Genomic DNA, 24,462 nt, shown 5'->3' with positions numbered 1-24,462 from the left:
ATGCCCACAGGCCAGTCTGATCTAGGTGATTGAGGTTCTCTCTTCCCAGGTGATTCTAAGTTGTGTCAAGTTGAGTTGACAATAAAACTAACCAGCATACATATTTTCTTTTATATGTGAAATAGGCCAGGAAGAGGTGCAAAAGTAAAAGGGGGACTATAATGATTATAAAGAATCTAAGGCAGGGGATTAAAAAAAAGACATAAAGGAGGTGAATATTGCCAGGTGTGGTGGTGCGCATCTTTATTCCCATTACTTGGGAGACAGAGGCAGGTGAATCTCTGTGAGTCTGAGAACAGCTTGGTCTACATAGCAAGTTCCAGGGAAGTCAGGGTTACATAGTAAGAGCCTGTCTCAAAAGACAAAAAGAAAGTGAACATGATCAAAGTGATTATATGCTCATATGAAAATACCACAAAGTAGTTACTATACTTAGTATGCAATTAATTAAGCACCCTACCCAGAAAGACGTGGTAACACAATGAGGCTGCTACTGGTGTTACATAGCAGCAGATCTACAATAATGCTTTTTAGTAAGTAGAAGTACACTCTAGCATAATGATAATAGTATTGTAAATACATAAACTAACAACATATCATTGTGAGATTTTATGTACTGCACATAATTTTATGTGCTGTGTATCACTGGTTGCAGAGTAGGTTTGTTGACACCTTAACACAAACTCATGGTGCTTTTCATTACAACTTTAGAATGGTTAAAAAAAAATCTCCACTAGTTTGGCTATTTGTCCCTGTGCTTTTTCCAATCTTGGTCTCAACAATTCTTCCTCATACAATCCCTCCTCTTTCTCACCGATTGGACTCCTGGAGCTCCACCTGGGGCCTGGCCGTGGATCTCTACATCCACTTCCATCAGTCATTGGAAGAGAGTTCTACCATGACAGTTAGGGTGTTTGGTCAACCGATCATCGGAGTAGGTCAGTTCGGGCTTTCTCTCGACCATTGCCAGTAGTCTTCTGGATAAGTGAGACAGTTGATTAGCTTGAACTGTTTGGGAGGCCCCCAGGCAGTGGGACTGGGACCTGTCCTTAGTGCATGAGCTGGCTGTTTGGAACCTGGGGCCTATTCAGGGACACTTTGCTCAGCCTGGGTGAAGGGAGGAGGGGACTGGACCTGCCTCGACTGAATCTACCAGGCTGAGCTGAATCCCCAGGGGAGTCTTTGCCCTGGAGGAGATGGGAATGGGGGGTGGGCTAGGGGGAGGGCAGGGAGGGCGGAAGGAGGGAGGACAGGGGAATTCCTGGCTGATATGTAAAATTAAATTATAAAATAAAAAATAAATTAATTTAAAAAAATCTCACTAGGAACTTTTCAGTTCCATAGTGATCTTAGCATCATTGTACCTGCAGTCCATCATGGACTGTTATTAATTGATGACTGTGTGTATCCATGTACAGGTACTAGATACAAACATAGATGGATGCCATTCTCTATTTCTATAGGAAACCCTATCCCAATCTATAAACTCAGCATTTGTATAATTACAACTGTGCTTAAGTGGAGTTAATTTTATAATCTAAGAAGAATGGTCTCACCATGGAAATTAACAGATTAAGCAGAATTGTCTAATGAGTGGGAACTGAGCATTGCTTAAATAAAGAAGGCAAGAATTGGTTACCATGCTGTCTTTGTCTCACTGTGACTAGTTCCCAGGTACGATGCTGGGATGAGGAGTAGCTAAAGCCCTGGTAGACTGTTACAGGAGTTGGGGTCTGGGTCATGTCTTTCTAAGTTCTTGGCCTCTTATTCAAGAAATTGAAATAAAGGCTCACATAGATTTTATTCAGAGAAAAGCTATAGAATAGGTCAGAACACACTGCAAAAAAGCAGTACACACACACACAACAACAGGCCACGAGTGACAAGTCAAGAGGAGGTAGGGAGACAGTTGGGTGCAACATGGCTAAGTAGCGGGTGTTGGGTCAAACTTCAGGAGCCTGATGCCAGATAGTTTATTTTAGAGATAATTATTGCAATCCTATGTCCATAACAAAGCTTAAGACATGACTACATAGAAACTCTTCGTAAAGTACAAGTGACATCTTCCATAAAGATAAGTTCTATAAATTGACTGAGATAATCAGGGTCAAGATAAAGGTCTAGGGAGGATCTGGTGTGGCCTAGACCACAGGATGTCACAAGGGTCACCAGGCATTAGATATGTCAACTCCCAGCCTCTGGGCAGAAAATATATCATACACCTCTCCCTTTGAAAAGACAACCCTGTGTGTTTAACATTCCTGGTTCCTGTAGTAATTGTCTAGGGTTGAGATCTCCTCAGCTCTCCCCTTCCATGTTAGCATGTCTACGGTGGTGTCCTTGTTCAGATGTTTAGGCAGACACACTGGTGAAACTTCATGGGTGTATGTATCTTCTGACATTTTAAGGGGAGACAACCTCATAGCAAATTCCCTGATTCTCTGGTTCTTACAATCTTTCTGCCCCCTCTTCTGAAATGACCTTGAGCCTTAGGTGCGGGAGTTGTGTTGTAGATGTATTCGTTGGGACTGTGTTCCACAACACTGCATTTTTATCAGTTGTGATTTTCTGTAATGGTCTCCACCCAAAATATTTTAAAAAGCAAAATACTCCATGCCAATTTTGTGGGCTTCAAATAGCTCATCGAAGGCCTTGCCAAGTTAGAAGTTTAGGCAGCTTACAGGTGCCTCACAAAACACCACACTAAAGAACGAGGATTGTAAAGTCAACAAGGAACACTGCTTTTCCGGTGAAATGACCCACTGTCCCCTTGTTGTCCCTTCCTGTGTAGGTATGTGTTGGAGAAGTGACAATGAATATTCTTATTTGTTTTCCTCACATTTCCCCCCTTGCCAGGTGGGCAAAAAAGAACTTGCAACCCTCAGAGGACCTCAAGTCGGTGATGCAAAGACTGTCCGCACTAGGCCCAATTGTCTCAGTCACTCCCTGTGGACGACAAAGTGCTGTCGTGGTGTACAAAGATACGACCTCGGCTTGTAAGGCTGTGAGTGCTTTTCAGAAAATATCTGCAGGCACAATGTTCCAGTGCTCATGGCAGCATCGATTCATGTCAAAAAAGGTAAGACTTTCTACTGGCAAAAACCTGATTTTAAAATAATTTTTAAAAATTTTGAAATTATAATTACGTAATTTCCCCCCTTTCCTCCATCCAATCTCTGCCTTGCACTGCTCCTCATCTCTCTCAAATTTGTGACTTCTTTCTTTACTTGTTCTCACACACACGCACACACACTCTTTCAGTGTATGTGTGTGTGTGCGTGTGTGTGTGCGTGTGTGTGTGTGTGTGTGTGTGTGTGTGTGTGGTGTGAATGTATAAATACCATCTGTTCAGTCTGTATTATGTTACCCGTATGTGTATGATATCAGGGCTGACCACTTGATAATGGATAGCCAATTGGAAAGGGAAGACCATTTCTTCTCCCACTCTCAACACTCCCCAGCTGCCTATAGTCCTATCCAGGGGTGAGGCTCCATAAGCTTTTCCCCTTCTACCTTAGCATGTCCATTGGTGTTCATGTCTCGTTTAGGCAGCCTGGCTGATGAGACTTCCTGGGTGTAGCCTCTCTGACATTTCTAGGAGGCACAATCTCACAACAAACTTCCTTTTCTTCTGCCTTTTACAATCTTTCCATCCCCTCTTCTGCAACTCTCCCTGAGCTTTAAGTACAGGAATTGTTTTGTGGATGCTCATGTCAGCAAAGGGGAGTAATACCTACTGAGTACCACATGACCTCTTGTCCTCTGCATTTTGATCAGCGGTGGTTTTCTGTGATGGTGTCTGTTGCAAAGACAACTTTCTTTGATGAGGGGTGAGAGCTCCATGTATTTATGAGTGTAAGGGTAAATATTTAGAATGTTCTCAGGAGTTATATTGGTTAGTAAGCTGGCCATTGTAGGTTCACCTTCAATGTCTATGACTGCACTAGCCCTGGGTAGATGGCTAGGTTTCCAGTACCAGGCATGGTTTTTCTCTTGTTGAGTGGACCCTAAGTCCAATCAGAGAGCTGTTGTTAATTACTGCCAGGTATCTCTACAACTACTGTACTCTTAGTGTTATCATGCCATGCCAGTCATTATTATGGTTCACAGGCATCACAGCTGGGTAGGAATACTGTTTGCTCACCTCTCTTGGAAGCTTTCATGGCACCTTTTGGTACCATGATAGCTGGTCCTCAGGGAGGCAGCCTTCAGGTCACGTGCAGCTCTGTGGCCTGTGTCTGAAGTGCATGGTGTCTTCGGCAATAGGGACTCACCCTCCACTTCTGGGAAACTACCAAGGGCAACCGCAATAGTGTACATATAATGTTTTGCGAGTCTCTTGGACATCTCAAAAGGAGGTTCCTCATGCTTACTTTTGGGGTTTTGTTAAATAGTTTATGGCTCTTTGGTAGAGCATGCTTTGCCAGCTCAAATGGAAAAATTTTATTTAAACTATGTATCTATACCTAGACTTACATGTATTATAGGTATTTTTAGGTAGTCACATAATAGTAAGATTCCTTATGACTTTTTCAGACATTCTTTGTTATCTTACTCTCCTCTCCTTCTTTGGTATTTATCTTTCTCCCCCTCCCTAATTAAAGACTCCTGTCTTTTCATTCCCCCATTCAAAATCACTTGTACTCTAATATGTTCCTATTGTTCCCCCAGTGGTCCCCTTTTACTTTCCTGGTTTCTATGGTTACTCTAGGCTATATACTCACAGCTGAAGACTTGGATCTAGGAACTACAGATTAGAGAGAACATATGTTTGTCTCTCTAGGTCTGTTTTTACCTCACTAAATGACCTTTTCTAGTTCCATTAATTTGCCTAAAAAGTTCATGATTTCATTTTTTCTTTATGGATGAATAGTATTCCATAGTATGTGTGTGCCACATTTTCATTATCCACTGCCAGTTAAAAGACACTTAGATTGTTTTGTGACTTCAATGAGAATGGCTCCCAAGGGCTCATATATTTGAATAACTGGTTCACATTTGGTAGAACTGTTTTGGAAGATTAGGAAGTGTGGCCTTGTTGGAGGATGGGCTTTGAGATTTCAAATGCCCATGACAGGTCCATTCTCTCTCTTCCCACCACCTCTCCAACTTGCAGATCAAGATATAACCTCTTAGCTACATCTACAGCGTAATATCAGCCTGTCTGTTGTCATGCGACCCACCATGATGATCATTGACCCACCCTCTGAAACTGTAAGCAAGCCCCCAATTAAACTCTTTTATAAGTTGCCCTAGTCATGGTGTCTCTTCCTAGTAATTGAAAAGTAACTAAGACAAGTTGTTCCCATTTCCTAGACATTGTGAACAGAGCAGCAATAAACATGGCTGAGTATCTGTGGAGTAGGATGTTGAGTCCTTTGGGACTACATATATACTGAGGAGTGGTAAAGCTGAGTCATATGGTAGATTTATTTTTAGCCTTTTGAGGGTTCTCCACACTGATTTCCAGACTGTTTGAACTAGATTTATGAGGTCTCACATTTCAATTGTTGACCTTAATTCCCGGGCAAGTGGAGTCCTATTTAAAACATCCTTTCCTACACTTATATCATGTATGGCACAGCTTACGTTTTCTTCTAGCTGTTTCAGTGTTTCAGGTCCCACATTTAGGTCTTTGGTCCATTTGGAGTTAGTTTTTGTGCAAAGTGATGGGTACAGGTCTAATTTCATTCTTCTACAAGTGGACATTCAGTTTTTCCAGCACTGTTTGTTGAAGATGCTGTCTTTTCTCAAGCATATATTGTTGGCACCTTTGTAAAGAATAGATGGCTAACGTTATCTATCCCCATGTTTAGATCTTTGACTTTGTTCTATTGGCATACATGTTCTTTTTGTGCCAGTATCATATTGCTTTTATTCCTTTGGCTTTGTGATCTATTTTGAGGTCTGAAATAGTAATTCCTATAGCATTTCTCTTTTTGCTCAGGCTCATTTTGGCTATACTGAGTTGTGGCTCCATATGATGTGGTATTGTATTCCCCCAAATATTGTGCATGCTAATAAACTTATCTGGGGTCAGAGACAGAGAAGCCACAATATTAAACATAAAGGATAGGCAGTGGTAGCACACGCCTTTAATCCTAGCATTCCAGAGGCAGAAATCCATGTGTTCAAGGATACAGACAGGCATGGTGACTCATCACGCCTTCAATCCCAGAAAGCAAGCCTTTAATCCCAGGGAGTGGTGGTAGAAAGCAGAAAGGTATATAAGGCATGAGGACCAGAAACTAGAAGCATTTGGCTGGTTAAGCATTTGGCTGGTTAAGCTTTCAGGCTTCTAGCAACACAGTTCAGCTGAGAGCCATTCGGATATGAGGACACAGAGGCTTCCAGTCTGAGGAAACAAGACCAGCTGAGAAGTTGGCCAGGTGAGGTTAGCTGTGGCTTGTTCTGTCTCTCTGATCTACCAGCATTGACCCCAATAACTGGCCTCGGGTTTGATTTTATTAATAAGAACTTTTAAGATTCCTGCTACAATATGAATTTTAGAAATTTTTTTTTCTAATTCTATGAATAATTAATGGGGATTTTGACTGGGATAACATTGAATCTATAAATGGATTTTGGTAGAATAATCATTTTTAAAATATTAATTCTACCAATTCATGATCATAGGTTACCTTTCCATTTTCTAGTGTTTTTCTCTTTTTCTTTGTTCAGACATTGAAAGTTTTCCATTGTAGAGGTCTATGACCTCCTTTGTTAGGTTTATTCCTGGATATCCTACAGAAACTCTTAAGGCTTGTTTTATGGAAGTTTTTATTTGTCATGACTGGGACATTCCCATAACTGCTATGTTAGTAAAGAAAAAGACACAGTGAAGTGTGTGTAGTTCAAGGACCCTAAACCAGAATTGCAGCACATCCTTCCTCTGAGAGGTCTAACTGCTGTGGTGGTCTTCACAGCTTTGCTTTTCTGGACATGAAGTTCATGAGTGCATTTGAGTATTCTTCTGATGCCATCCTTTCCGGGATCACAGCACACTCTACAGCATTAACATCATGGAGATTTTGTTTCTCATTTTTTCTCATTAGCTCTTTGGAAATTTTCATTGCCTGATGAAATGAAACCAAGAATGAAAGTTATTCAAACAGGAATAATGTTACACTATTCTTGTTTGTTTGTTTCTTTGAGGCAGAGTCTCACTATTATGGCCTTGGCTGGTCTGGGACACACTGTATAGACCAGGCTGGCCTCAAACTCATAGATATCCACCTTCCTCTGCTTCTTAAGTGCTGGAATAAAAGGAGTACACCACTATTCCTGGCTATTTCTATTTTAAAAAATTTTTTATTTGTGCGCATGTGTGGTTTGTCTGCTTGTGTGGCTATGTACCATGTGCATGCAGTGCCTACAGTGGCCAGAAGAAGGTGCTTGATCCCCTGGGGACTGCGGTTACAGAGGGTGAGCCACTATGTGGGTGCAAGAAATTAAACCAGATTTGTTGGAATAGCAGCAAGTGCTCTTGGCTGCTGAGCCGTGTCTCCAGCCCTCAAGATATACTCTACTATTGACTTCCTCTCCTTTAATGAACTGCTCCTGCTAAATCTTTCTAAGACGTGTATAACAGGATACACTGCTTCCCAATCCTGAATGTGCAGGGATCAGTATAGTGAGTGTGAGGCAGGTCTGTTTCTGTATATTTCCAAACAGCCCTAGATGGACACAAAGCTTCTGGTTCCAGGATCACACACTCACCAGCAAGGATGGAAGAACAATACATATACAAACGGAAGTGCTAGAGAGTGAGGATCCTAAATATAGCCAACCTCTTCACCTCCCACCTGAATTCCAAAGTCAAAGAGCTGGGTGTCTACTGGTATCCTCCTGGAGTCACCCCCATGAAGGATCTCCTATTTGCCCTGTAGCACAGAAATGCAATGTCTATCTGCTAAGTTCTTTGTAAAGAAATTACTATTCCCAACATTATAGTAACTTTTAATACAAAATCCAGAGGTGCTCAAAGCAACTGAACACATGCCTTGTCTTTTTAGGATGTGTCCTCCTAAGGCACATTTCCCCTTTGGGAAATGATTTCCATGTCCCCACAAGTGAAAAACCAATACTAACGTTTGGCGAGAGCTTCGCATATGCTTTCAGCCTGGTCCAGACTTCGTTCTCAAAGGTGCTTTCTGGAAAAACTTCAGTGACAAGGCCTTGAGCCCAAGCCTCTCTTGCTGTGAGCTTCTTCCCAAAGAGAAGCATCTCAGTTGCCTGCAATGCAAAGCAAGATGTGACCCTAGCTTAATAAAGCAAGGCTTCAGTTGACTTCGGGACAGTCAGCCTCGGGGAGACACAGATGCACTCATGGCTCTTAAGGATGCCTGTCTTTCACAGAACAGGGAAGCTGATGGCCTTGCTGGGCAAGGGTTTTCAAACAGCTGAGGCCATAACTGGTTCTGTCTCATGAGGTGCTGGAAGGCCAGCTGCTATTGTGAGGGTCTGCCTTGGAGAGGCAAGAATGGGAATCCCAGGGCAGAAATGACTTGAACCCCTGATAACTGTGGTTTCCTATTTGTATGTAAATGATAACAAGGTGGGGGTGGCATCGAAAAACTATGGCCATAGGGTCAACCTTTTGAAACATTCAAAATTTCCTTGTCTATCTGGTTGCTCTAGGGCCGAGCTCTGAGTGTCTTCCTTTTCTACACAGATACTCAAGTTACTTTCATGTGACTGAAGGGACACAGGAAGGACTTACATTGCATTTCTATAAAAACTGAGGGTAATGAGCAAATGTTTGCTCTACCCTTGCAATTTCTCTTTTAGAAAAGTAAATACATTCCAAACAATTGCAGTCTGAAGAGCGGGTTCTGCTCAACTTTTCAGAGCTTAACTGATTAATAGGTTGGGCTCTTTGACGACAGCGCGATGAGGTTAAGGAAGTGTATGTTGGTGCTGGAGACATAGCTCAGCCATTAACAGCAGTGGCTGTTTTTGAAAAGGATCCAGGTTAGACTCCTAGAACCCATATGGTGGCTCACACCATACCGAATTCTAGTTCCAGGAGATCCAATATTGTCTTCTAGCCCCTGTGCGCCATGCATGAAGCAGTGCACAGACATATACACAGGCAAAGCACTCATATACATAAAATTAAAAATAAATCTTAAAATGTAATGTATGGATATACATTATACATGTGTGCACATGGGGGGCATTTACAAAAAAAATCTAATAGTCAGCAAGGCAGTATCTCCCCCCATACACTTGGAGAGGGCAACCAATGCCTGCTAAGCCCTTCCTCAGTCGTGCCCCCCCCCTCCAGTCTTGTCCCAGTGTCCTTAGAGCCACTCCAAGGTTTGCACAGATACAGAGCTAAACCTGAGCAGCCCATGGGCCACCTTGGGAGTCTCAGCACACGGCAGAACAACTGGTAAAAGTCAGCTCTGACTGGGAGTCACAGGGACTACGACTTCATGGGGCTGCTAAGAGCCGGCAACAACATGGCCCCAAAGAGAGGATGTCGTCACCATGTCATCTCAGAGGATGCTGCTCATTCACACAGTGAGGTGGCTCTGAGCTGATCACATCTGTAAAGGCTTCCTAGTCTTGGGCCTTCAAGGAATGTCACACAGCTGTGGAGGACAAGGTCTTGTGCTGCCACCAGTGCTCCAGCTCTAGGCCACCAGGTGTCAGACTCTGTCCCTGCATTAGGGACTGCAGAGAAAATATCCTGACCCCTGCCTTACATCAGCTCTCCCCTTAGTTGGGTTCCTTCATGTTGCTGAGCAAAGAGTTACCCTGCAAGCTTTGCCCAAGGGAAAGAAGACAGAGTACAGGCTTGCCTTGGCAACAAAGATGACAGACACACTACACTTTAAGTTTTTTCTAAGTTACCTTTGCTGAGCCCATTATCTTTGGAAAAGTGTAGGAGGAGCATGCTTCTGGGCCCTGGCCGAGGTGGCTGAATGGAGTATGAAATGTTGCCTGGTTGGGATGGGGGGAGAAAAGAAAAGCATTTAAAAATTACTATTTTAACTTTATAATTCTCTCTCTCTCTCTCCCTCCCTCCCTTCCTCCCCTCCTCTTCTCTCTCTCTCTCTCTCTCTCTCTCTCTCTCTCTCTCTCTCTCTCTCCCTCTCTCTCTCTCTGTTTCAGATAGTCTTGCTCTGTAGCTCAGGCTGGCCTAGATCTCACTATTCCTACCTTAGCCTCTCAAGTACTAAAATTACAGGTATATATTACTATGCCCATCTCACTGTTCTTTTTTTTTTACCCTTCATTTTATTTTTATTTATGTTCACGGCTGTTTTGCCTGCATGTACTTCTGTGCACCACATATGTGCAGTGACCATGGAGGCAAAAGGTGTCATATTCCCTGTGACTGGAGTTATAGATAGTTGTGAGGCACCATGTGAGTGTTAAGAATCGAACCTAGATCCTCTAGAAGAACAGCCAATGCTCTTATCTGTGGTAGTTCACTATTGTGAATGAAGATATTTAAACTAATATTTGTGTTATTCTATACATATACAATTCACTTATAGTGTGTTATCAATGGATTTTTTAAAAGAGAAAATTATATAGCCATCCTCAAGTTCAGTACATATCTACAATCCTCAAAGTTCCCATATGGTCCCTGTGGGCAATCCCCATGCATCACTATCTGCTCTCTGCCCCTGGTGTCTTGCCTCTTTTAGAACATCACACACATGGAATCCTAGATACAATGCTGCTCCCCATTACTTAGTGTCAGGTTTGGGAGTCACCCCTGCACTGCATACTGGTAGCACCTTTGTTGTGTTGTTTCTGTTGCTGTGTGGTTGTGTCATCATTTTTTTAAATCTACATGCACTGTTTCCATTGTTGTGGTTATTATCAGTAGGTTCAGTCAAGAACCATAGACCTGCTTGACATAATAATACAATTTCCACTTGTCAATAATACCTCAATGAAGCCGGAAAAACTAATCTTTTTCGATTAAGTCTATCAAAGTAGTTGTGAATATTTGTGTACACTTTCAATTCTCATGGGTAACTACCTCTGAGTGGAATCACTAGTTGTGAGAAAAGTATATGTTTATCTTAAAGAAGATGCTGACCTCTTCCCCAGAGGGTCTGTGACATCAACATCCCACATTGAGGTAGGAGAGCACCACCTGCTCCATGTCCTTGTTAAGCGTCACCAGAAGTCCTTGTAGCCTAATCCAGACACTACATGCACGGTAGTACCTTATGTTTTCAGTTTATATGTCTTTTATGAATAATAATGTTGAGAATCTTTCTGCATACTTAATAGCCATGAGCATATCATCTTTGGTGAAGTAACTGCTAACATGTTTCCCGTTATTTTTAAATTATTTGCCTTATTTTTGAATTGTAAGAATTCTTTATGGACAAGATTACAGTGAATATCATGCAAAGAATGTTTACTGGTCAGTGTCTGTGGCTTATCTTTACTTTTAAATAAAAATAAAGGGTCTTGTAATGTAGCACAGGCTGGCCTCAAACTTAAAGCAGATCTCTTGCCTCAGCCTCCCAGAAAAGTTCTGGGATTATATGCATGAGCCATCATAACCTGCTGCCCTTGTTTTCTGTGTATGGAAGGCCAGTTGTGAGGAAGGGTGTAGGAAGGGGTCTCGTGTAGCTCAGGGTGGACTTCAATGTGCTATGTAGCCGAAGATGACCAACTCCTGACCTCCCTCTATCCTCTCTACTTCCTAACTACTAGGATTACTCCCACACATCATTATACCCACATCTCCATCCATTTCAAATTTATTACATCTATCTATCATCTAGCAATCAATCAATCAATCAATCAATCAATGAATCAATCTCTCTCTCTCTCTCTCTCTCTCTCTCTCTCTCTCTCTCTCTCTCTCTCTCTCTCTCTGTGTGTGTGTGTGTGTGTGTGTATGAAGGCCAGAGGATGGTTTGTTGGAGTTGGTTCTCTCCTTCACTCAGGTTTTGAACTTAGGCCATCATCATACTCAGCGACAAATGCTTTGCTTGATAAGTTGTCTTGCCCATTCCTCAGAGCTCTCTCTCTCTCTCTCTCTCTCTCTCTCTCTCTCTCTCTCTCTCTCTCTCTCTTTAATACTCTCTCTCATGGTTTGAGGAGCCATTACGTTTCATTTTTTGTGTGTTATTTATTTCTCCTCACTGCCAATTTTTACACTAGATTCTTGATCAATTGCTTTATAAATATGTTCATTTTTTTCTATACTTAAGAAAAAATTTTGTGAGACAGGGTCTTATTCTATAACTCAGATAGGCTGGCCTTGAACTCATGATAATCTTCCTACCTCAGCTTTCCATGTGCTGGGATTATAGGTATAAGCAAACATACTCATCTATTTATATATGCTTTGATGTTTGATGAATAATAAATATTTACAAAGAGAATCACTGATATAAGTAGACAAATGCTTAATTTCCAATAGTAAGACATAGTAGTTATTTTGAAGCATATTTGTGAGAACATATGATATATGCTACATACAAACAAAAACATAAAATACTCTTATTAATGTCACATTTCTTTTCACCCTAGAGACCTTGGACAAGAAAACGTCCTTTAAGAATATAATCAGTCAACGTAGCTTCAAGAATATAATCAGAAAAGCAGCCACAATTAAGGAACCATAAACAGGTACATACAAACTTGGCAAGGAGCAGTTATTACATTGCTCATTTCCAGAGATGGAATGGTGGATGCAGTTAAGGGCTGAGGGTCTAGCAATGGAGTGTTTAAAAGCTTTGGGACAGTCCCTTACCCTCCCTATGACAGTTTCCTCTATCTGTAAACCTAGTATGACCTCATAGGGCTGCTGTGTGTATTGTGTGAAATGTATATATGTATAATGTGTATTAACAGAGTAGCCAGCACACTGTTAGCATGCAAACATTTATTTGAACAAATTTAAAATTCACATGGAAACAGTGCATTTGCTGATAAGAGATGCTACTAGCATTTTTAGTCGCTAGTATTTAAGACCGGTACCCATCACAGAGCACAGCATAGTGATGGGTGTTTTAATAGGGTTGAATGTGAGCCCCTTGTTCAATACAGTATTTGTTTATGAAGTCAATAAAAACCAAGGGAATCTCTTCAGTGGCTCACCAGGAAACTTTGGCACTTCCTAAGGAGAAGACACCAGAATAACCTGCTACTGGTCTATAATTCTGGGGTAATCCCTAAGATAACTGTCATCACATCTGTGTTTACAATAACAAAACTCAGAAACAGCCTAGGGTTTCAGCAGCCAGGGACTGGTGAGATTTGCTAAGGTATAGAAACCAAATGCTGGCATTGGTTTCCATCTGAGTGATTTTTTCCCCAAATAATAAATTTCACAATATGTATTTACAGCTAGACATGTTACTATGAGATACATATAGTCAAACAGTTTCTTTAACTTAACTCACATAGTCACACGCCAGCCAGGGGCAACTATAATACATCTACTCAGTTGGCAAACTTTCTGGATGTAGCCCACTATTATTAACTATAATCTACATACTGTACATTAGATCCTTTAGCCCTATGTATCTGCTACATAACCCTTCAGTCACATTACCCCCACCCAACAAAATGGTTCCTTTCCTTCCTCCTTTCCCTCCCTCCCTCCTTCCCTCCCTCCTTCCCTCCTGATGTTGCTGGGGAACCAATGCAGAGCCTTGCTCACATTAGGTAATAAATGCTCCATTACTGATCACAACCTTACTCTCAGTTTTTTAAACTTAAATCTTCTTCTTTGTATTTTGCATCTGATCAAGTTATTTCATTTTTGGCCACCACAGAGAGACAGTGCAGTAAGAATAAAAATTAAAAGTATTAAATACAGTGGTGAACACAAGTCTGAACTGTGTTGTGGACTCAGGACTGCTCGAGGCTTTAGTTTTCTAGTATGCAATAGAGGGAGGGTAGTGAATGATCACAGTCCCTTCTCATTTTCGAAGCCTAAATACTGGACTTCCTGAACTAAGAAAAGAGGATCAAGCAACCTCCACAGAGGTTACCACCTCTCCTTCAAGTTTTCAATCATGTCCTGAGCATTTGGAGGTAATATTGAAAATAAAAATTGAATAAATATTAAACTCTGGTTAAAATACAGAACCACCAGAGTTGGGGTAATGTTTACAATAATGTATGTGTTTAAGAAAATCAATGAACAATCAAGGAAAAACATAATCTGTCAAGTGAGACTAAGTCTTTATGAACGATCTAAATTACTGCATCCTACCACTGTCTTGGCTTGCTTTCTGTTGCTGTGATAAGACACTGACCAGAAGCCACATGGAGAGAAGGAATTGCTTGGCTTACAGGTTACAGTCCATTCTTGAGGGAAGCCAAGGCAGGCACCACGGCGGAACAGTGCTTCCTGGCTGGCTCACTATGACTTGCTGGGCCTGCTTTCTAATACAACCCAGAGCCACATTTGATGGGTGGCACCATCTATAGCAGTCTGAGACCTCCCACTTCAATCCTTAATCAAGAAAATATTCTGTAGACAAGCCCACAGGACAATCCAATGGAGGCAATTCCCCAGCTGAGTTTCCCTCTTCCCACGTGACTCCAGTTTGTGTCAAGTTGATAAAAACTAACCAGTACAACCATTAACTCATTAGCCCATAATATGTTTAGTTCTAGTCACTGTAAAGGAGAATCACAGGAGCTTACTGATTAGCCGAGAAGAGACTTACCTTGTCAGATGCATAGACAGCATCAAATAGTCCCAGAAGAGTGACAGCAATTCCCACAGCTGGGCCATTTACTACTGCAACCAGAGGCTTGGGAAAGTCTATAAAACAGCTTACAAATTCCCTACAGAAATGGAAATAGGAAAGCATTACATATTTCAAAGTAGCACTACCTGACCATAGAAAGGATTATATAAATTAAAGCTGACACCACCCTAAAGGGTCACCTTCCCAGACTAAACCAAGGTCCTTGTATATGGGGCCTAATGGAAGGTCAGACCAGGACTCCTACAAGCTGAGCCTGATTCACACTCTTTTCTGAGCAGTGAGTTCAGGAGTGGGCCATCTGTGACCTGAGAGACCATAGTGGGGGACTAGGTGCGTGACTGCATATTACAGCACAGGGGGATGGAGAGACTCAGCAGAACTGGGATAGGAAGCCGAAGCCTCAAACCTCCTTCAGCACCTTTCAAGACTACTTCCCGAGTACAGCCAGCACTCACAGGCACTGTCCATTCACCCTGCTGCTGCACAAGAACTCAGACTCCCTCTGCCTCTTTCTCACCTCACACTTTCCAGTCAACCTCATGTAGAGGACAGGAGGAAGAGCGGGATCTGACCGGGAATCACAAGTAAGCGCATCGGCACAGACAAGTGGGCATTTTACTGATGTGTTAAGAATGAACCCTCTTGGGAGAATGAGGAAATGACTCATCATTTAAAACATCTGTCAATCAAGTATGAGAACTGGAGTGACATTGGGATCCCCAGAGCCCACACAAGTGCTGGACGGGTGTGGAGGCCTGCTTGTAATTCTGGCCTGAGAAGGTGGAGGTGGGAACCTAGAGCAAGCTGGCTAGCAAGGCTAGCCACGTGAGTGAGCTCTGTATTTTGAGAGAATGTGTCTAAATAAATAGGAAAAGCAATCAAAGATGATTCCAATGTCTACCTAGGACTCAACAACCATATGCATATACATACCCACAAACACCTAGGCCTACACACATGCAAAACATGTACACTAACAAGCACATCATGAGCACATATGGGAAAGTGGGGAAAAAAAGAATGAATCCATTGGGATCAGACACATGTCAATCTTACCTCAGTGCCATAGCAGTCTTTATAGCTACCTCCTGTATTTCACCGGTGGCATCAATCAAGTTAGTAAGATCATTCCCACTGCAGTAGTAGTCACCAGTTCCTGTGAACAGTCAATCAAGAGTCATGGTTCATGGTGATGTATCTACTCACTCTAGAGCTACTGTGTATCTGCTGTGTGCAGGGCTCAGCCAGGTAGTAGTAGCAGACTAGGGAGCCTCATTTACACACTAGGGACTAGCAAGAACATAACTAAATACAGATGGTGTGACTATAACATGACAGGTGGACATGTGGTCTGACTACAAAACAGGGTTGGTCTATTGGGGTGTTCAGGGTGGAGCTCACTCAGGAAGGGACAGCTGGACTGAGAGCTGAAGAGCAGGCAAGACTAGCAGAGACGCAACAGGACAGATGAGGTTCTGTGTCTGAGGTCTCCAGGGTCTATACAACTGTAAGACTGTAAGAAGAGCCCCCAGGGCTGAAGCAAAGAAAAAACAGGGTGCAGGGGGAGCTGGTATAGTCAAGATGAGAAGCCAGACTCTGTGGGCTGTCTAGATTACAATAAGAGCCACTGTCTCTATGTTAAGAGCCACTGAAGGAGTGTGTTTATTAAAGTATAGTTTGCCTACAATGAAATGGATACTTCTTAATGAGTTTTGTTTTGAGACAGGATCTGAAGTAGCCCAGGTTGGCCTCAAAACTCTCCATGTAGCTGAGGATGACCCTGGGCTGCTGATTTCTTGCCCCTACCCATTGATTGTCAGTATTGAAGTCCTGTGTCACAGTGCCCATGCTGGGGATCAAACCCAGGACTTCCTGCATGATAGGCAAGCACTCTATCTCAGGCTACTTCCCTAGCACCCTTAAATAGTTTTGATAACTGTAAAATACAGGAGTGATCCCAGGCCAAAAGAAGACACAGTGTTTCCCCTTTATGCTCAGGGGATACATTCCAAGATGGTCCAAAAATCCCTGAAACATGGGGATGGTACCAGGCTCTACAGTATGTATTGTGTTTTCTCCTTTCCAGTTGATCCTTCATACCCTCAGGTTTTACATCTGTGGATTCAACCAACAGAAAATATTTGAGGAAAAAAAAATCATCTGTACTGAATAGTCACAGGCTTTTTCTCTCATGACTGTTCATTCCTAAATAATGTAATCAGTATTGACATAGTATCATTCTGTGTTAGGCCTAATAAGACACCCAGAGGGGATTCAGATCCTTGGGATGTATGGGCCTTCTATGCAAGTAGCACATGATTTTATATAGGGAACATGAGTGTGAAAAGTTCTATATTGATGGGAGTCATGGAACTAATTCCCAGAAGATGCTGAGAGTGACTATATGCACATACCTGTGACTAAGTTCAATATCTAGATTAGGTAAGGTATTTACAGTAACCAACTTTAATAACAACATTGTACTATGTAAGAGTTATTTAAAATATACTGTTATTTTTCTAGACACTTCTACTTATTTCTAGACCAAGGGTGATGACATGTAACATAAAGTTTGGGGTGCAAAACCACAGGAAGGAGCACTCAGTTACGAGGGGCTATGGTACTGACACCTCAGAATGTTCCAGATGCTCTTTCTACCCTGCCATGCCAGCTGGCCTAATGAAGTTACTTTCAGACTCCATCAACAGAGTAGGACTTCTGTCCAATACTGTAGAACTCATGAGTTGGACCAAACATCATGTACTCTTATTTTATTGCTTTTGATGAATCTTGTTTTAAAGACTCCTCTACATGCTTGTGTGTATCAGACTTTTATTTCTTTTCATTGTTGAGCAGAATCTGTGGATAGATAAAAGCTTTCTATTCATCCATTTTTGGACTGCTGAGTTGTTTTCTGCCCTGACTCTTGTGACAGACACATAAACTTTACTGTACCAGTCAGGTTGGGACATACGATCGATCATGAATCATTATCAAAGAATATTTGTCCTATGTCCATGATATTATGGTATATTTATAAATTAGTCCACTGCATACTGGAAAAGACCTCCAAGCATTATCACTCAATTCCCTATACACTAAGAGATTCTCTAAACAGAAATTGCATCTGAGAAAGTCTTACCTGTGAAAACAGTTATGGCTGAGTTATCGGTGCTGGCATTTTTAAGTGCAAGCTTAATGTCTTGATACATCTATGTGAATGAAAAGGCAGGTTAAAAAAAAATGAAAATGAGATCCACCATCCAGGGGACTGGGCCACTGTATCAGTTTGAAAGACTCCTCTCAACACAGTGCTAAGCATTCTATAAAGATTATATTTTGATACCAAAAAAGAGGCTGCCTGAGAGGATTTCTGCTCCTCTAACAACCGCTGGATGCACATGATGTACAGGTGCTGTGGCAGATGCACCAAGCAGCCACTGTGTCCAAAAGCGAACAAGAGAGACACAGACCTGGTGCCATGCAGCTGGACAGTTACTGTGCCCAACAGGGATGGGGTGGGGGCAGGGAAGAGGTAGCACACAGCTTGCAGGAACTGTTGAGGTTGCTGCAGCAGGTGAGAGGGAAGGTGGCTGAGAAAACTGTCCCTAAAACAGCATCTCAGCTGGAGCTTCAAGGAAGGAGAAGTGTCCTGGGCAGTCTGGGAAGTGATAACTAACGCAGAGGCTGGATTTATGAGACTCTGTGCTGGGATCCAAGGGCCCTGAACATTTCTGAAAATCTTGCTGTAGTTTTAGTGTGTTTTCAAAATTGGTTTAAATTTTACTTTAATAAGATTCAATGTGGGTTAGAGTTATGAGGAGGGTGGGTATTTCTAAAGACACTGGAAAAATAGAAGCATGTACTTAATACACGAATAATGATGTGACTGTTCCCCTCAAGGCAGGGGACAGGAAATAATTCCTGAGAATTACAGCAAGAGAGACATGGCAGCCAGGTGACTAGCTAGAGCCAGGGCCAGGAGAGAGATGGGTCAATTTAGATTCTCCTGCTTATCAGCTGTAAGAACTTACCAAGTTACTTCTCAACTTTCTCTACTCTTTTGTTAAATAATGGTGATAAGGTCCTTGCAAACAAATATAAATCTCTGTGCAGGAGGTCCCCCTAATGGGAGATAAACCTCCCCAGAGTGTCTTCATGTTGCTGCCTTCTGTGCTTTTCTATCCGTGTGAACCCTAATTGTGTACAAGAAGTGGGGGAAGAAGAGAAAATTTCATACAAAAAGAGGGAGTAGAGAGGGGAGAGGAGGGGAGGGGAGGGGGGAAGTGAGGGGAGGAATCTTCAGCAGAGCAATAATAGCCCTATTTTAATGAACTGCTTCACAGGGCAATTTGAAATTTCTGCTTGAACTACACTGATAATAAGTTAATCACTTGAGCCCCTCCCCCTGGTTACAAGGATTTATCAGATGCTTGGAGGTGAACTGGGGATCAAGGCTGCCATCTGTAATGTGGGACAGCATGCTCATTTGGAGCCTTAAGAATCTTGTGAAGTTGTTCATGTGCTTTCCAATGGATAAGGCACCTAATTCTGAGAACTTCCTGCATGTTTGCCCTGAGACACTTCTGTGTAGGCAGGGTAGTTATAGCTACACACTACAATATGCAAGACTCAGGACTTCCTGCATAGAGATTTATATTTGTTTGCAAGGACCTTATCACCACTATTTAACAAAAGAGTAGAGAAAGTTGAGAAGTAACTTGGTAAGTTCTTACAGCTGATAAGCAGGAGAATCTAAATTGACCCATCTCTCTCCTGGCCCTGGCTCTAGCTAGTCACCTGGCTGCCATGTCTCTCTTGCTGTAATTCTCAGGAATTATTTCCTGTCCCCTGCCTTGAGGGGAACAGTCACATCATTATTCGTGTATTAAGTACATGCTTCTATTTTTCCAGTGTCTTTAGAAATACCCACCCTCCTCATAACTCTAACCCACATTGAATCTTATTAAAGTAAAATTTAAACCAATTTTGAAAACACACTAAAACTACAGCAAGATTTTCAGAAATGTTCAAGGCCAGTGCCCTTGGATCCCAGCACAGAGTCTCATAAATCCAGCCTCTGCATTAGTTATGGCTTCCCAGACTCTGCATCTTCTATCAATGCTCTTTCATTTAGACTGATTTAACTCTTTTCTGCTTCCATTCATAGCAAAGCTTCATAGTCTTCTGGATATATAGAATCTACTGGAAACTCTCAAGTTCTAAACAATTCCCAGCTCCACTGAGTTAAGCAAACACTTTAATCCCCTTCCACAAAAATAGGAATAAGGCCGAAATTCTACAGTTGCATAAATGAAAGAAATAGAAGAAAGAAAAATGTGTCCGTGTCCTGGGCAGCAGCATCACCTGTAAAGTTATGGCATTCTTTTTGGTGGGTCGATTGAACACAATCTTCGTGATGCCATCTTCAGAGGTCACCACAATGTCCTTAGACACCTGGACTTTTTCATCGGCTCCACACTTTCCCTGGCTAGAAGCTTTAGATGAGGGACTCAGACTGGACACCAGATCCGCATGGCTCTGCCTGGCAGTTTCCTGTGGATGACAAGACCTTTGGCTTTTAAAATAAGTAATTTGAGAAACATACTATGCTAATAAACACCACTATGCAATAAAGAACAGAGCCTTTGATTCAATAGAGGTACATCACGACTTCAAAGATCATGGGACAGGTGACCCATATGTGTAATTCCAGCCACTGGGAGGCTGAGGCATGATTGTGGTGAGTACAGTGCCAATCTTGGCAACAATAATGAGAAAAAAAACTTCAAAAAACTGGATAGCCATTCACCGAGAAACTAAGCCTATTGTCTTCTTGTCAGTAACAATAAGCAAGTTTACCTTCCATCTGTCCCGCTTGGCATTATTGTCAACATCAAACAGAACTGGTTTAGGCATATTACAGGGTCTTTCTGTGGCCTGTAAAGAGCACAGGGATGATTAATATGCAATATGCCAGAGAAAGCTTTTGAGAGGGTGGCTCTAAAATCCTGAGTTCAATAATTTTGAATTTGTTATCACACTTTTCACAGGAAGTGAAAACATTGAGCCAATTTTCAAAAGTCACAGAACATTTGGAAGTCCACACCATATTCTAAAGTCCCATCTATGGGGACAGAACCAAAATGTTAGTGATAAACTTCTGGGAACTACTCAAAGGGCTGTGTAGCTGGTGTAGGCAGGGATGGGGTCTTCAGTTCCTAGTTTCCAGGAAGTTCATCTGAGGGTCATGCCAGTAAATAGAAAACTAATTTTGTTTGAGGGTAGGTGGAATGGGTATCCTGAGATGAATAAAATACCCTACACAGCTCCTTTTCTGAAGTGATTTTTAAGCATTTTAAAAATTTTAAATTTTGTAATAGAGTGACTTAGGAAAGGACAGAGAGCTTGAACATCACAGGTAGTGGAGGCTCTGACTCATACACACAAAGTCACTCAATGGAGTCAGCCATCTGGGAAGTCACAGGGAAGCCAGTCCACAGTGTTGTCCTTCTCTTCCAACTGCTCTCACTTCTGACACTGATTGCAAGGCACGACATGAGAGTGCTGGGGGAGGGTGTTCTGGAGCCTCACTTCAGTAACCCATTAGAGAGATTCATGGCATCCCTGCAAGCTGTGGTATTCATGCTTATAATTCCTCACAGGGAAAGAATACAAAATAAATAAGCCAAGGGCAAAAAAAGCTCAAAGGATAGTTCAGAGCAGCAGCCAGTGTGACACTTCTGTTCTGTCCAGAAGAGTTAGGAAAGAGATTGCCCCAGACTGATGGGTACATGATAGTATGCACAGAGTCTTGCCAGCAAAGACGCTCTCTACCGGTTCAGTGTCCAGTTTTTGCCAGGACTCTTTTTTTTTGTTGTTGTTGTTGTTTTTTTCATTTTACGTACCAACCACAGTTCCCCCTTCCTCCCCTTCTCCATCTTTCCCCTTCTCCCCGACCCCTATCCACTCCTCAGAGAGGGTAAGGCCTCCCATGGAGAGTCAAGGAAGTCTTTGCCAGGACTGGTAACATACAGGCAAACCTGCCTAACCTTAGGCCACCTGTGATGATATATTGTGTTTCCCAAAATACTGTGCACCCTAATAAAGTTTATCTGAAGATCAGAGGAAAAACCCAGCCACTATAATAAACATAGAGGTCAAGCAATGGTAGCACATGCCTTTAATCTTATCACTCGGGAGGCAGGGATACATCTGGATCTCTGTGAGTTCAAGACCACACTGGGAACAGAGCTAGTCATGGTGGCACATGCCTTAAATTCCAACACTAGTTAATCATAAAGGTCTGGAGGTCTGTACAGACAGAGAGGAAGTGATGTAGCTGGGCAGAGAGAGGAAATGAGATGGCAGAACAGAAAGGCATATAGGCATGGATATAAAGGAAGTAGCTCTTTTTGGAGAATGAGGTGTCGGTGAGGTAAGGTTGTCTGTGGTTTGTCCTATTTCTCTGATCTCTCAGTTTTTCACCCCAATACCTGGCTCTGGGTTTTTCTTAATAAGACCATTTAAGATTCGCGCTACAGCTACCCTGTACCCGAAACCAACTGCTAGACAATCCAGGCAAACAAAGGTACAGGACAAGCATGACAGGTCACAGGGTTAGGAATACCTCTCAGCAGCTGAGGGCAAAGGCTTTTTGGACAACTAAAACTCTTCATTGTACATACTCACGACAAATCATCTAGAAGATAATGAAACAATAACAGTAGTTCAGAGCAGTAGCTACACCAAGGACGTCTTTACCACTACAATTTAACAGCTTTCTCAGTATCATTATAACAGTTTCCAAACATTCACAAAAGGATGAGTTACAATAGGCAATCTAATTGAACACTTATTAAAATTTATATCATGTACTTTACCTATTTTCTTTCTTTTGTGCTTATTACAAGAAATCTAAAACATCCCGCACACCACTCTAATTTCGCCCTGAATATTTACTATGCATTTCTCAAAGCACATTTTACTATGTAACCAATGGCACCATTAACAATAACCAGGACCTCACTAGATAATAGTTGCTAAAACTCAGTCCAGATTCAAATTTCCTCAGTTTCCCAAAATACCCTTTCTGTGGATTTATTCAAATCGGAGGGAATCAAACAAGGACCAAACATCTGACTGTTATATCTTTTACATCTCTTTATTAGGAGAGATGCTCAGGGCTACTCTGTGCCTTAACGGTATTTCAAGGCCTAACCTTAATATAAAAAGCAAAACAAAACAAAGCCTGCATACATGTACCCAAAGCCTGTATACATGCACCCAAAGCCTGCAGACATGCACCCAAAGCATGCATACGTGCACCCAAAAGTGGTCAACCATGCAACCCAAACATTCAAGCTACATGTTAAAAGGAGCTCAAAAATTTTAAAGCTATTTTTATTTTTATGTTTATGAGTGTTTTGTCTGTATGTGTATGCACCAGGGGCCTGCCTTGTGCCCACAGAGGTCTGGAACTGGAGTTAGAGATGGTTGTGGAAGGGGATGTGGCTGCTGAGAGCCAAGCCTGGATCCTCTGAGGGGAGCAGCAAGTGCTCTGAACAGCGGAGCCGTCTCTCTAGCCCACTCAAAATGTCTGTAAGCAACATCAGATCTCGGGGTGACACGGCTTAGACAGTGCATACATAGAGTTTTAGTTTCGCTTAGTCTCCTTCCAGAGCTTCACTTGGTTCATGGCATTTTCAAAGTCCCACTGACTGGCTCTCATCGTTGGTCTGCCCAGGTGCACCTGAGCCACCGGGAACCTAAAGAGTTTGAGACTGCAAACAGTGGTTTCTTTTTGTTCCTAGCCCTTCATTGAAGCAGGATTGCTGATTTGCCCCAAACTCTACAGAGCAAAATGCCATGTTTATCTCTATTTCCTTCTGCTGTCCCAACAAGCTAGCTTCAATTGTTTCCTGAATAAAATCTGTCTACAGATTTTTTTTTTCCCCTCCGAAAAAGAAAAATCTGACAAGGGCCATTTTCCAAGGAAAAAAGAAAGGAAAATTTCAAATGTTCAGGAAAGGCTCTTGTAAGCAACTTCCCACTGACTGGTAAACACCTATTCAAATGAAGGTAGGTTCTGCCTTTTCAGGTGCCTTTTCATGCCACCTCTTTACTGCAAGCACCAGGTTCCAGGCTTTGCTCCAGATGCGCGGGTTCTTTGTTAAATATGCCTCGCTCTCTCCAGCCACTTCTCTCAGTATAGCGAACCGATTGTTTGAAACCCACGCTGCTGATAACGGGCTGCGAGTGTGAGGCGGCGCTCAGCTAACTAGCACTCTTGGATGTAGTGTCGCCTTAGCCAAGGTACTCAGAGGCCTAGGAAGTTCCAGGCTGGGCCTTCAGGCATGGGCGCCGCCGGGGACCAGAGCTCACATCTCATCCAGGCTTGCCAGGGGGCCTGTGCACGTCCATCCTTACCCTTCCAGATACGCGAGGTCACTCTTTAGAGCTCTCTTGCTGTAAAACAGCCAAAAGAATATCCTGCTGTCCTGCTAGCCAGACCAGGTGACAGAGTGGACAGCTCCGCGGGCGGGCGACAAACCGCGCTGGCAACTTTGGGCCAGAAGCTGAGGCTGCAAGCTTACCTCGGACATCAGCACCGCGCCGGTCTCCAGGTCACGGAAGCTAAGGCCAGTGTTGAGGGAACACTGAGCCCTGACGCTTAAGACAGGCTGGAACCGGTGAGAGGGGCTGGGCAGGGGCGGATTCTGTAAGTGAAACTAAGGGCCTCATG

The 24,462-nt window shown here is 42.5% G+C and overlaps 2 protein-coding genes across 4 annotated transcripts in view; one reads left to right on the top strand and one right to left on the bottom strand.

Annotated features, from left to right (window-relative positions):
* The window catches only part of LOC131911218 (testis expressed protein 56-like), a 27,564-nt gene extending 7,207 nt beyond the window's left edge, over positions 1 to 20,357 (top strand). Inside the window, exons 3-6 of one of the 3 annotated variants that reach the window (XM_059263182.1) lie at positions 2,857 to 3,079; positions 12,520 to 12,618; positions 13,929 to 14,031; positions 19,888 to 20,357. In XM_059263182.1, coding sequence (XP_059119165.1) covers positions 2,857 to 3,079; positions 12,520 to 12,555 — 259 coding nt within the window. In that variant the 3' untranslated portion in view covers positions 12,556 to 12,618; positions 13,929 to 14,031; positions 19,888 to 20,357. Of the gene's footprint in view, positions 1 to 2,856; positions 3,080 to 5,116; positions 5,215 to 12,519; positions 12,619 to 13,928; positions 14,032 to 19,887 lie in introns of those variants that run through there. The other 2 variants (XM_059263181.1, XM_059263183.1) reach the window with 2 other exon arrangements.
* On the bottom strand, positions 6,764 to 24,462 carry LOC131911219 (enoyl-CoA delta isomerase 2-like). The gene is made up of 9 exons (XM_059263184.1): positions 24,314 to 24,462; positions 20,580 to 20,657; positions 20,085 to 20,273; positions 17,860 to 17,929; positions 15,774 to 15,873; positions 14,673 to 14,793; positions 9,862 to 9,951; positions 8,092 to 8,235; positions 6,764 to 7,076 (listed from the first exon to the last, which is right to left on the bottom strand). Exons 1-9 carry the CDS (start codon positions 24,320 to 24,322, stop codon positions 6,921 to 6,923), a joined length of 957 nt encoding a protein of 318 aa, XP_059119167.1. The 5' UTR covers positions 24,323 to 24,462; the 3' UTR covers positions 6,764 to 6,920.

The sequence above is a fragment of the Peromyscus eremicus genome, chromosome 5 (assembly GCF_949786415.1).
Source record: "Peromyscus eremicus chromosome 5, PerEre_H2_v1, whole genome shotgun sequence".
NCBI classification, from domain to species: Eukaryota; Metazoa; Chordata; class Mammalia; order Rodentia; family Cricetidae; genus Peromyscus; species Peromyscus eremicus.
The sequence above is the reverse complement of the archived record's forward strand: the minus strand, read 5'-3'. Positions and strand labels throughout refer to the sequence as shown.